Genomic DNA, 12,586 nt, shown 5'->3' on the forward strand with positions numbered 1-12,586 from the left:
GGCTGTCCTCTTTCCCTCCCCTCTCCTATCCTCCCTGCCTGCCTCAACTCAGCCCACTGTTGGCAGCCCCAAGCAGCTGGGCTGGGGGCCAGTTCCTTCCCAGATGTGTCCTGGAGGCCCCCGTTTGAAGGCCCCCTGCCCTCAGCCCCCTGGTGGGTCCAGGAGCTGGAGCTTCTCCCCCTGCCTTTTCTCCCTCTGCACTTGCCCAGGCTCCATAACAACCACCATGCCAAACCACCAGACCCACTGTCCTCACCTCACTGTCTTCACCCCGCCAAGCTTCCCCGGGAGCAAGTGGGGGGTGGGGAGAGGTGTCCCTGAGAGCTCCAGGATTAGGGGTGGGGGCGGGGAGAAATACAGGGAACTAAAAATACAGTTTTAAAAGAGTAGGTTCCGCCCATCTTGAGTAGCAAGGGAGTAGAGATCTTAGCCATGGGTAGAAGCTTAGAGATTTTTTGAGTCCAACTCTTTCATTTTTCAGAAGGGGAAACTGAGACCCTGGGAGGGGAAGGGGCTCATCCAAAGGTGGCAACAGAGCAGGGAGTGAAACCCAAGCCCTCTGACTCCATCACTAAGGTGCTCTTGGATTATGGGCTCCTAGGAAAGGCTTGGGTTCAAATTCCACATCAACCATTCACTGGCTGTGTAACCTTGGGAAAGTCAGTTTCCCTCTCAGCCTCAGTGGCAGGTCTCCCTTAGCAAAATGGGTGTAAGAGGCCCTGGAGAGCTGATGTCATAGGGCCATTGTTACATGGTGACTGTAAAGTGCTTTGCAAATTGTATAGCCAATGGAGGGGTCTACCATGATGAATTCCATCGGTACCTCCCAGCCTGGAGAGGCCAAGCTGAGTTCCTGGGGCCTGGAGTCAGGGAAAACCCACCACCACCAAACCAGAAAACATCCGTTGACCCTTGGAGTCACTTTGTGACTGCTGAGGGACGGTAGGTGCAAGCTCCCAGGTCAAGGGGAAGAGAAGGATGAGAGAGATGGCAGGGGTGTGTCTGCTGCCATCTAGTGGTGGCCAGTTGTGATGGTGGTGATGGGTATGTCTGTGTGTGGGGAGAAGGGAGGACAGACCGAGACCAAGACCGAGACCGAGACCGAGACAGAGACAGAGACAGAGACAGAGACATGGAAATAGAGAGAGGAAGGGAGAGAGACAAAGAGAGACAGAGAGGATGAAAGAGACATGCACAGAGAGAGACAAAGAGACAGACACACAAAAAAAGAGAGACAGGGACAGCGAGTCAGAAAGAGGAGACAGAGATATAGAGACAGAGAGGGAAAAAGAAAGAGATACATGTGAAGAAAGAAAGGGAAAGAGAAAAGAGGAGGGAGGAAGAAAGATAGAGCATGAGAGAGAGAGACATGAAAAGAAAAAACGACAGAGTCCTAGGTGGAGAGAGAGAGAGAGAGAGAGAGAGATAGACAGATAATGAGATCACAGTATGATCGACTAAGAGCTGAGGGAGATCTTAGAGAATCCATCAGGCAGCGAGGGAGAGAGGAGGGCAGTCCCAGCACAAGAAACGTTCTAAGGAAAGGCAGGTGGAGGGAGTAAAGGCAGGGCTTGTTTAGGGGATGGCAGATAGTACCCACCATCAGCTGGAGGCAGAGGAGGTAGTAGGAGGCAGGGCTGAAAATGAAGGGAGATCTGATTGGGGAAAGCCTTAAATTTGAATTTTGCTCCATAGGCAATAAGAGAATAAGAGAGAGGAGATCTGACTCCAAAGCCAAGGAGCTCTAGGTTCAAGTATCACCTTAGACGCATACTGGCTACATGACTTTGAGTCAATCAGAAACATTCAGTGATTAAAACAGTAACTAATCTGTATTTGTGAAAGGACTTTCTCAATGGGAGTTCCTTATACCAATGAAATCCTAGGTCTGGCTTCTATCACTGAAAAATTTGCAACCATATGAATAATAAAAGTTCACATTTATATAATATTTTCAAGTTTGTTAAATGCTTTCTATCTCCCCTGTAGGATCCATAGTATTATTTTGTCTGTTTTGTAGGTGAGGAAATACTCTCAGATACAAAGCAATTTGCCCAGGGCCACCAAAGCCAGCTGGTCTAAAGGAAGGTCCAGTTGATGCAGTCAAGACTAGAACCCAGGTCTCTTCATTCCAGGTGAATGGCACATTCCGGGAGAGCACAGTTGTCAAGATACCAGCTCAGCTCTAACATGATTTCCAGTTTACAACCTACTTTCCCTAAAACGTCTGTAAGTAAGGGGTACAAGTAGGAAGCAGTCTGGTAACATCGAAAGAAAACTGGATTTGGAGTTAGTACTTTGGAGTGTACTTGCTACTAGGAGCAGCTAGGTTGTGTACTAGACCAAGCACTAGACCTGAAGTTAGGAAGACTCATGTTTTTGATTTCAAACCTGATCTCAGACACTTATTGACTCTGTGACCCTGGGCAAGTCACTTGAGCCTATTTGCCTCAGTTTCCTCATCTGTAAAATGAGCTGGAGAAGGAAATGGCAAATCACTCTGCCAAGAAAACCCCAAAATGGGATCATGAATAAAACAACAGCTATGAAACCTCGGGCAAGTCACTCATCCTCATTCTCTTCATATGTAGAATGAAAGGATTAGACTAGATTGATTTAGAGGTTCATTTCCAGCTCTAAACCCATAATCGTGTAGCACATACTCTGAAACTATCACCACAATCTCTATGCACACTAGGAGATCAGGCTCCCAGAGCTTAAGTGGCTAATTCTTATCCTCTCAAAGTCTAGGGGTATCCCTGAAGGGTTAGGTGTATTTTTCTCTAATGTTTCATAGTTCTCAAGCCCCTTTCGTGTGTTTCTAGCTATGATTTTCAGTTGGTATCAGTCAGGCAGACTTAATTAGTTTTTAGAAGGGAGTATTTTATTATGTCTCTATAACTGTTTTTAAAAAAAAAAACAAAAAAGGCTCTAAAGTCAGTGAACACTCTCCTATGTACATAGTCTCCCAACAACATATAGAGCAGACTCAAACACAAGTGACAAAGGAGTAACTCACACCTCCTTGAAGTCCTTTTGTTGGAGTTCTCAAGATGTTCCCCTTAGGCAAAGTGTCCTGTTTTTTCTGCTTGGCTATTTGTAGAGTCTTGAATCTTCCTTAAGTCTGTCCTTGGCTACTGATGCAGGCTTTGCAATCAGCTATTCTGGGGATGCTGCTCATACAAAAGTTGAAATCCTCCAGCTCTCCAAAGTTCACAAGGCCCCCTTCCAGACAAGAGAGTAAAAGTGGGATTAGTGGAGAGAAGAAGCCTAGGTTGAAGCTGTCACCTCCCAAAGAGAGAATTTTGTCACTTTCTTCTCTGTCACCACTTCTCTGATTCCAACTAGCTTAACAATTTAATACAGGACTCAGGAGGCAAGAGCCAAGTCCTTCAGTCAATCCAAACCGATTTCTTATGATACCTAGGGAGGTGGCCAGGCCTGCTTAGCCCTAGCAAAAAAAGGAGATGTGTTTTCACCTGATAAATGTAATCAGGCACAGCTTATTATCACTTACCTCAACTGATTTACCAACTCAGTGACCTCTAACTTTACATATATCAATAAAGTGATCTTCACTTTATGGATGAGAAAACAAACTCTAAGATGACTTACCAAGGGAACCTAGATCTTCTAACTCCATGTCCCAAGGATCTTTATTATATACTTAAACTACCTTTCCTAGGTGGGACTGACCTTCCCAACTCAGTGTGAAGCAAAGAAATTAACTCAGAAATCCCTTTCTTATCGTTTGAGTGATGTCCAAGTCAGAACTGGGTCTTCAGTGAGCACCCATTTGGGGACAGGCTTCAGAGCTCAGGTACAGGTGGGAGGCCTCACCACCTGCTCTGAGCAGGATCCAGTTTCTCTTCCTGAGCCAAGACTGGGAGCCCTTGGGTCTGTTTTGATGCATCACCAAGGTGCCTCTGGGAAGCAGCTGGCATTCATATGTCACCTTCCTTGCTTCAGATCACAGCCCTTACTTGGTACTAATTCTCTGTAGTGCCTTAAGTGAGGTGAGTCATTGTTCATTCCTGTCTCCCTTTTGTAGAGAGGGGTCCCATAGGGCACGGAGCTGAGGAGAGAACAACTACCTTAGCTTACCATGACTGGCCCCTCCCCCAGATTGGGGGGCTGTGGTAGATTAGACTTGGCAACTTGGTAAAGCCTGTGGAGCCCTTCTCAGAATCATGCTTTAAATGCATAAAGAATAAGTTATATTGAAATAGATACATATTTTTTAAGTTCACAGAACCCAAATTAAGATCCTCTGATTTAGTCTATCTCTCTAATTTTACAGATGGATAAACTGAGGCTTAAGCAGGGAAGTGACTTATCCAAAGCCCCACAAGTAGTAAGAAGCAGAGTTGGGATCCGAACCCAAGTGATCTGATTAAAAACTCAATACATAATGTTCAGTTGCTCTTCATGCCCAGGCCTGGGAGGCCAGCCAGCTCCCCTGGACAGTGTTTCCCAATGAGAACAAAGGAGGTTTCTTCTCAGGCAATGAAGCTGTAACCCTAGGGGGTCCCTCAGCTGACTCCTTCAGGATTTCTCTTTGTCCCTCAGATATGGGCTCCCTTTGGAACCTGCCCTGAACCCAGGGTGGTATTCAGAGAAACACAACAGCTTCTTAAGTCCTGACCCCCCTCTTGCTTTCCCCACTTCCGACAGGCCTTCTTAATCTGCTATCCCAGGCCAGCCCTGGGCAATGCTTGAAATGGGCCAAGTGTTTCTGGTCCCCAAACTCCTCTTTCTGCACCCTCCCCTAGCTTTCCAGTACCTCCTTCCCACTGGGCTCCCACTGGGCTTCTGGCTGCTCTTCCTCTCACAGAAGTAGCCCCCTGGAGGGGAAAAATCCTGACCTGGGAGTCCAGAAATCCTGGTTCTAGTCCTAGTTCTGAACTGACCTGTCTGTGTGACTCCACCAGCCTGCTTCTTTTCTTAGGGCCCTCTTCTTCTTAATCTATAAAATGCATTCCCCCACCACCATTTTCTGTTCTAGGGTGCATCCCAGCTCTGACATCCCCTGTTCTAAAGTCCTTCCTAGCCCTGAAATCCCCTGCTCTAAAGCCCCTCCCAGCTCTGACATTATATTGTCTAAATACTTTCCTGCTCTTATACTCTAGAATTCTAGGAAAAGTTTCGAATATGGCTGGATGTGAAGGATGTGTCCTGCCTGCTGCAGGGAGGTCATGAGCCACTGGTACAGGATGGGGCATACATTTCCAGAACTAGTCAACAAATTGAATTTCTTTCTTTGGCCTCATTTAGTTGTTACAAGGGAAGGTTCTATTGAGAGGGGCTATTGGGAAGTAACAGTACATTTTATAAAAAGAACATGAATAAAACAATGTGCAGCCAAGATGGTAGAGTAGAGGCAGCAACAAAGCCAGACTCTCCTAACAACTTTGAAGCAATGCCTCCAGTCAAATTTTGGAGTGGTAATGTCAACCAAAGATCAAGGTGAGACATCTATCCAGCCATAGACAACTTAGAAGGTTGTCAGGAGAGGTCTGTGGCATTGGGGTGGAGGTCAGACAGGAGAGCACGTGGTGGCAGAGCCAATGGTGGACCTTGGAGGTGGTCCCAATAGTAGCAGTAGTAGTTTCAGCCCAGAGGGTTGGACAACTGGTCAGAAAGAGATTATAAGGAACCCATTGCTGCTGCTGGGTGCAGTTGGTGCTGATTGGTAGTTCTATTGCCTGTATGTAGTTCTGGGTCACAGTTCCAGGGTGGAGAGGAGCACTGGTGCTTGAAGCTTCAGGGGAACAAGGGCACTTCCTGGGTAAAAACCAAACCACAAGCCAGGAAAGCAGCGACCACACTTCTCCCAGAATCATACCACCTTGGAAGCACTGAAAACTTGCAGCCCCCTTGAACTAGCTCTGAAAACAGCAACACCAAAAAGCCTGAACTAGCTCTGAAATGGGACAGTACCTCCCCACTCAGGTGAGCAGAGCCCAACTTTAGCATAAAAGTCAAAGTCAAGAAATAGGTTGGAAAAATGAATGAAAAACAACAGTGACGATAAGAACAATAACTTGACCCTTAAAAATGACTACATGGTAGGCAAGACCAAGATACAACCTGAGAAGAAGATAGCAATGAGAAAATTACCACAGCCAAAACGCCAGAGAAAAATGCAAATTGCTAACAAACCCAACAAGAATTCCTGGAAGAATTAAAGAAAGAAATGAGTGGTAGAGGAAAAATTGGGAAAGGAAAGGAGAGTGATGCATTTTGCTAAAAAAATGCAATAGACAATGACATAATATAAAAAAATTTTCCAAAATAACTTGTTCCAAATTCTCTCCTTCCCTCTCACTCTCCCCCATCCACTAAGAAAGCAAGCAGTAAGATATCAATTATACATGTGAAATCAGGCAAAATCTATTTCCATATTGCAAGAAAAAAAGCAAAAAAAAAGTGAGAAAACTAGACTTCCATTTGCATTCGGAGCTCAGCAGTCCTCTCTCGGGAGGTGGAGAGCAGTTTTTCACCATGAAGTTTTTAGAATTGTCCTGGATGATTCAATGTATTGTTGAGAGTAACCACGTCTTTCACAACTGGTCAGCATTACAACACAACTGTTGTTTCCAATTTCCAATATAAAAAAATTTTTGGAACAAGCTTCTCTGATAAAGGTCTCATTTCTCAAATATATAGGGAACAGAGTCAAATTTATAAAAATAAGAACCATTCCCCAACTGATAAATGGTCAAAGGATATGAACAGCCGGTTTTCCATAGAAGAAATCAATGTTATCAATAGTAATATGAAAAAATGTTTTAAATCACTAATGATTAGAGAAATGTAAATTAAAACAACTCTAATCCCTGTCAGAAATGACACATGCTGGAGGGTATATGGAGAAATAGAAACACTGTTGGGGTGGTGACCTGCTCCAACCATCCTGGAGAAGAAATTGGAAGTATGCCCCAAAAGTTATAAAACTGTGCGTACCCTTTGACCCAGCAATACTACTACTAGGTCTGTGCCCCAAAGACGTAAAAAAAACCAGAAGACCTATATGTACAAAAATATTTATAGCACCTCTTTGTGTGGGAAAGAATTAGAAATTGAGTGTATGTTCATCAGTTGGAGAATGGCTAAACAAGTCGTGGCATATGCTTATGATGGAGTACTAGTATGCTAGAAGAAATGATGAGGGGGTGATTTCGGAAAAAACGATGACAAGACCTATATGAACTGATGCAAAGTGAAGTGAGAAGAACCAGGACATCACTGTGCACAGCGACAGTAATGTTGTAATGATGATCAATTGTGAAAGACTTGGTTACTCTGAACAATACATTCAATCATCCAGGACAATTCTAAAAACTTCATGGTGAAAAACTGCTCTCCACCTCCCGAGAGACGACTGCTGAGCTCCGAATGCAAATGGAAGTCTAGTTTTCTCACTTTTTTTTTGCTTTTTTTCTTGCAATATGGAAATAGATTTTGCCTGATTTCACATGTATAATTGATATCTTACTGCTTACTTTCTCAGTGGATGGGGGAGAGTGAGAGAGAAGAAGAGAATTTGGAACAAGTTTTTTTAAATGTTAAAAATAAAATCAAAAAAAATTTTTAAATCTTAAATATAAATAATCCTTTTTTTTTTTGCAAGAAAGAAAGAGAAGCATCTGGTAAATTTACTCGCTCTGAGGTGTCAGGGATGACATCAGGGTATCCTGAGGGAAAGACGGGAAGGAATTTGTACCAGGCAAGTCAAATCCTCTGGCCCTGAGACCTAAAGGGACACAACTTGAACCTTTGAACCAAAGAATTTTGGGAATAATGAAGCCCTGCAGATGACCAGTCCTGCTTCCAGCACAGGTCTTGAGCCATCACTGAAGGGAGCAATCACTTGAGAAAAACTCCATCCCTTGCTTTTCCTTACCACCACTAACACCCAATGGGTATGTCCAAGAGCCCCTGGGAGCAGCAGTCCCAAATCACTGGTCCCGCTTCCAGTCCAAGCTGCTAGAGGAGGTAGCCCTTCTCTCCCCTTCCAGATTAGTACTGGCCACTGCTCCTGCACAGCTCTGAAGACCCAGAAAGAAACCTCTCACCACTAAAGTTCTTGGCTCTGTCAAATGGTTCAACATCAGAAACTGACAGGATTTTATCAGTGGAAATAACATTAATGAAACATCATTCCCATCTGCTTTGCCCCTACAACCTAAGGACTAAGGGACCTTTCCATCAGACTTGCCCTGAAACCTCTGTAAGACCTCTCTGTTGGAATGTGCTCTCCCTTAGTGTAGGGACTGTCTGACTTCTCAATCATTCTCGAGATTGTCCTATTATTGAGATATTCTCTTTCTTCCCAGAGATCTCTGCCATTGAGTTGCAAAGTAATTTCTAAATTATAAAAAATTTATAAATCTAAAATAAAATTCTATGTAGGGAGACAGAGGTTTTGCACTGGGAGAACAGAGCACCAAAGTCAAGGGTTTGGTTGCCAGCCATTCCCCAAGTTGTGAAACAGGTGAGAAGGTGGACCCAAGAATGAAAGGCAATGAACTCCTCTGCTTAATATTGGTTCTGACTCAGTTTCCTTTACAACTGAACCTGAAAGATCATCCAGGCAAAGTGGATTTCATAGCCTCAGCCTCTATCGAGTTTCCGAGAGCAAGGGAGGGACAGAAACCCTAATCTGGCTTGGGGGGACATGGGAACACCATGAGAGGTTAAATGAGAGTTACAAGAAATTTCCTTTTTTAAACTGATTTGCATGGATTTTTTATTGTTGTTTTTATACTGCCTAGATTTACCCCATTATTCCTCCCCTTCTCCTTTTCCAGAGAACCATCCTTTATAGGGAAAAATTTTTTTTAAAAGAGGGAGAAGAGAACAGTCCAACAAAACCAATTGATATATTAAAAATTCTGACATTATGTGCAATGTTACATACTCACAGAATATTCCTGTCTGCCCCTTCACCACCTCCGCAAAATTGTATCTTTTCAAACATTTTCTAATCTTGTTCTTCATGATTTTTTCATTTTTTAAAAAATTTCTTGGGTTGGGGGTGGCTCTTTCCATTTACAATGTGGTAGCCATCATGTATATTGTTCTCCTGGCTCTGCTTCACTTTGCATCAGTTCAAGTTAAGTCTTCCCAGGTTTCTCTGTCTTTATCACATTTGTCATCAATAAGGTTTGAAATCAGTAAGATTTCCATAACAATCACATACTACAACTTGTTTAGCCATGCTCTAGTCAACGGGTGTTGACTTTGTTTTCCATTCTTTGCTACCCCCCTCCCCTCACACAAAAGTGTTGCTATAAATATGTTGCTGTATATGGGGACTTTCTTTTGGACAGTGACTTCTTCAGGAGGTGGGGTGGATATACCTATAATTGAAATCTCTGAGTCAAAAGTTAAGGACATTTTAGTCCCTTTATTTGCATAATTCCAAATACAAAGAATTTCTAACCCTAAATCAGATAGTTGCCTGAAACCCCTGATTTTGAATCCACACCAGACACAGAGAATCAAAGCAATAGATTTAATGAACACCTGGGGAGCTCTGGCTAGCTTTCTTTTGGCCGCCCCGGTCTAGGTGTTATGACTTGTACGCTTGGCTGTGGACTAAAAAGTGATCAGCTTGTCCTGGTGAAAGAACTTTCAATTTGCTATATATTCACAGCTGGGCACTGCAAACCTAAGTTAGCTCAGAAGAACTCAAGTCCAGAAGATGGTAGCAGAGAGAGCTTTAGCATCCATGTGTTAAGCAGAGACAATCAAAAGAAAGAAAGATGAAATACAATACTCAGTAGAGAACAGACACTTGATACCCAGCATAGACAAGGAGCCTTCCACACCCATCAATGTGACTCACAGAGAGTAAGATGAGCTGCCCACCAGGGAGTAGCAGAGTGATGTCAGCAACCCAGCTATGTTAGAAGTTTGAGTTGTCTTGACCATACATGGACCCTTATGTGTCCTGAAGGGTGTGCCTCTTAATCTGTGTTCCCCAGTTATAAATGTTCCTGATGTGAGTACCTTCCTTCATTAGTGGGGTGGCAAATTGTAGGACAGATAGAATGCTACATCTGATTTTTTTTATTGTTACTTTCATCAACATGTTTTTGATTATCTTCCAAACTATTATATATATTTGTATATATTTGCTCTGTTTTTAACTAAAATGTTCTCCAGATTGTTTAGTCATGTCCGACTCTTCATGACCCCATATGGGGTTTTCTTGGTAAAGATATTGTAATGATTTGTCATTTCCTCCTCCAATGGATTAAGGCAAACAGAGGTTATGTGACTTGCCCAGGGTCATGCAGCTAGTATCTGAGGCTGAATTTGAACTCAGGTCTTCCTCACTCCAGGTCCAGTGCTCTACCCACTGAGTCACCTAGCTGCTCCCAAAGCAAACAGAGTTTAAGTGACTTGCCCAGGGTCACACAGCTAGTGAGAGTCTGAGGATAGATTTAAATTCTAGTCTAGTGAAAATCTGAGGAACTCAGATCTTCTTGACTCCAGGTCCAATGCCCTACCCACAGAGCCACCTAGCTGCCTCTGTCCTCCAGATGGGAGGTAATTAGTGCATACAGCAGTGGGGGCTTCACGTGGGCACTGACCCCTACAGAGCCTCAAATCTGGGGCAGCTGTGAGAGATAGTACCCCAGCTACACAAATCTCACACTATCTACGTTGTGTTAATAATTATAATATCTTACTTGCTCTGTCTCCTGGTTTCCTGCTTATGAAAAAGAACATTAGGGAAAGGACAATTCCTTTGCCAATGGAATAAATTATAAATAGTGAATTTCAGGCATGTGTTTTTAGGGGAAAGGTAGAAAGAGCTACCCAAATGTGATCTGTAGCTGGAAGGATGCTTGGAAATTTTCTTAGTCCAAACTTTCATTTTATAATTGAGGAAAAATGAGGCACAGTTTCCTAATAAGAATAATAATTGAGCTTTGAACCCAGGTTCTCTACTGCTCCCTCCACGTTACATCCCCCCATACTTCATGTGAAGTTATCCCTGCTACACATAACAAATGTGTGCCTAGATTCAGGGTCGAAGTCCAAGCCTCCCAGAATTGTAAGAGGAGCCAAGTATGTGTTCATGGCCAGGCAAAACAACAGAGTCATGCTGTGACTTTTCTTCCAATTTAGCCAGATGTTTATTTCCTTCTGCTAGCTTCTGCTGTGGGGGCTCTCTCCACTCTGGGGCCTTTCGGGGGCTGCTGACTGGGGCTAACTACAAATAGTCTAGCGATCCCCCCAGCACAGGTGCTGTTTGTGTGTCTACACATGTAGGCTTTGAGCTCCTTCCAGCAACGCCTGGTTAGGAGACTTGAGAAAGGAAGGGGGAGATAAGATCGGAGCTCATTTTACCGAGCAATTCCTATTTTCTCCTGTTCACAAAGCGAGATCTTTATGAGGTTTTAAGGCTGCCCCAGAAATGAGCAAGTCCCTCTCTGAGAGTGCCAAGTGACCCTGCCGGGCGTGGCTGTACAAACATTGCAACTGACTCCCCGTGGACTAGGGAAAAATCCAAAAACCAACTGATATTCTGTCTAGGTTCATCAATTTTTCCGAGGCAGCCAAGGGTGTCTGTTAGACTCAGACGCATACTGTTCCACTGACGGGGGAGCAGCCCTTGAAGAGGTAAGAACACCTGTCTTGTACCTTGTATGCTGTTGACTGGGGCGCATGGACCCCCTGCCAGGACTCAGCAGGGATCTGTGGAGGGAGAGTGAGTACAGAGCCACGTAGCTAAGCAGTCAGGTGGGTGGCTCGTAAAGGAGAGGGGCTGCTCTAGGGGAGTCTTTTAAAATCAAGAAAACTATTCAGCCCAGGAGTTTCTCAGCGAGCTGGCTAGTTCCCAAGGTTACTCCTCTAGCTAGCAGGAAACACGTTTATAGGGCTTGGGGCTTAGTTAACCTGGTATGGGATCCAGTCTGTATGACTGGCAGACACTCTCCATTTCTGTCCTGTCCCCTGACTAATGACTCCTTCCTCTCCTCTAGAGGACTTTTACAGCCGTATCTCACTTGTTGGAACACACAGGCTTTTCTCAGGATTGACTTTATGGAAAATGTTGGTAAATTGGAAAGTTGAAGGAGCATTCCCCCAGGAAAAGTTTTTGGTTCCCAAAGATGTATTTAACATCACACTTTAGCAAACCCTTTCGAATCTCATAGACAGAGGTGAGAAAGGATCATTTCCGGATTCAATAATCCGGCTCGGAACAAGTTACACTGTGCGATACCTCAGTGAATCTTACGGTATCAAGGTTTGAGTCACGCAGGAAAGCAGGCCCTGTGTGTTACATGCCATTGGGTTCAGTCCTCACCATCTGTATCCTTTATCTCTACTTATTTGGATACTCTTAATAACAGCTAACTTTTATGAGGCTCCTTTAAGGTCTGCAAAGCACTTTACCAATATCGGTTCACTTGATTTTCACAACAACCGGAGGAGGTAGCGGCTATCGTTGTTCAGTCGTGTCCGACTCTCAGTGACCCCATTTGGGGTTTTCTTGGCAGAAATACTAGAATCCTCAGTTTATGATCCAATCAATCCAACCAGGAAAGACTATTTGTAGTCAGAT

The 12,586-nt window shown here is 44.0% G+C and overlaps 1 protein-coding gene across 6 annotated transcripts in view; it reads left to right on the forward strand.

Moving 5' to 3' along the window:
* The first annotated feature begins 787 nt into the window (after window positions 1–787).
* The window catches only part of LOC140534643 (apolipoprotein L6-like), a 31,277-nt gene continuing 19,478 nt past the window's right edge, over window positions 788–12,586 (forward strand). The window contains exons 1-3 of one of the 6 annotated variants that reach the window (XM_072655881.1): window positions 803–942; window positions 2,021–2,229; window positions 11,554–11,640. In XM_072655881.1, coding sequence (XP_072511982.1) covers window positions 2,140–2,229; window positions 11,554–11,640 — 177 coding nt within the window. In that variant the 5' untranslated portion in view covers window positions 803–942; window positions 2,021–2,139. Of the gene's footprint in view, window positions 943–2,020; window positions 2,230–11,553; window positions 11,641–12,586 lie in introns of all 6 variants that reach the window. The other 5 variants (XM_072655882.1, XM_072655885.1, XM_072655883.1 and 2 more) reach the window with 5 other exon arrangements.

The sequence above is a fragment of the Notamacropus eugenii genome, chromosome 3 (genome assembly GCF_028372415.1).
Source record: "Notamacropus eugenii isolate mMacEug1 chromosome 3, mMacEug1.pri_v2, whole genome shotgun sequence".
Classification (NCBI taxonomy): domain Eukaryota; kingdom Metazoa; phylum Chordata; class Mammalia; order Diprotodontia; family Macropodidae; genus Notamacropus; species Notamacropus eugenii.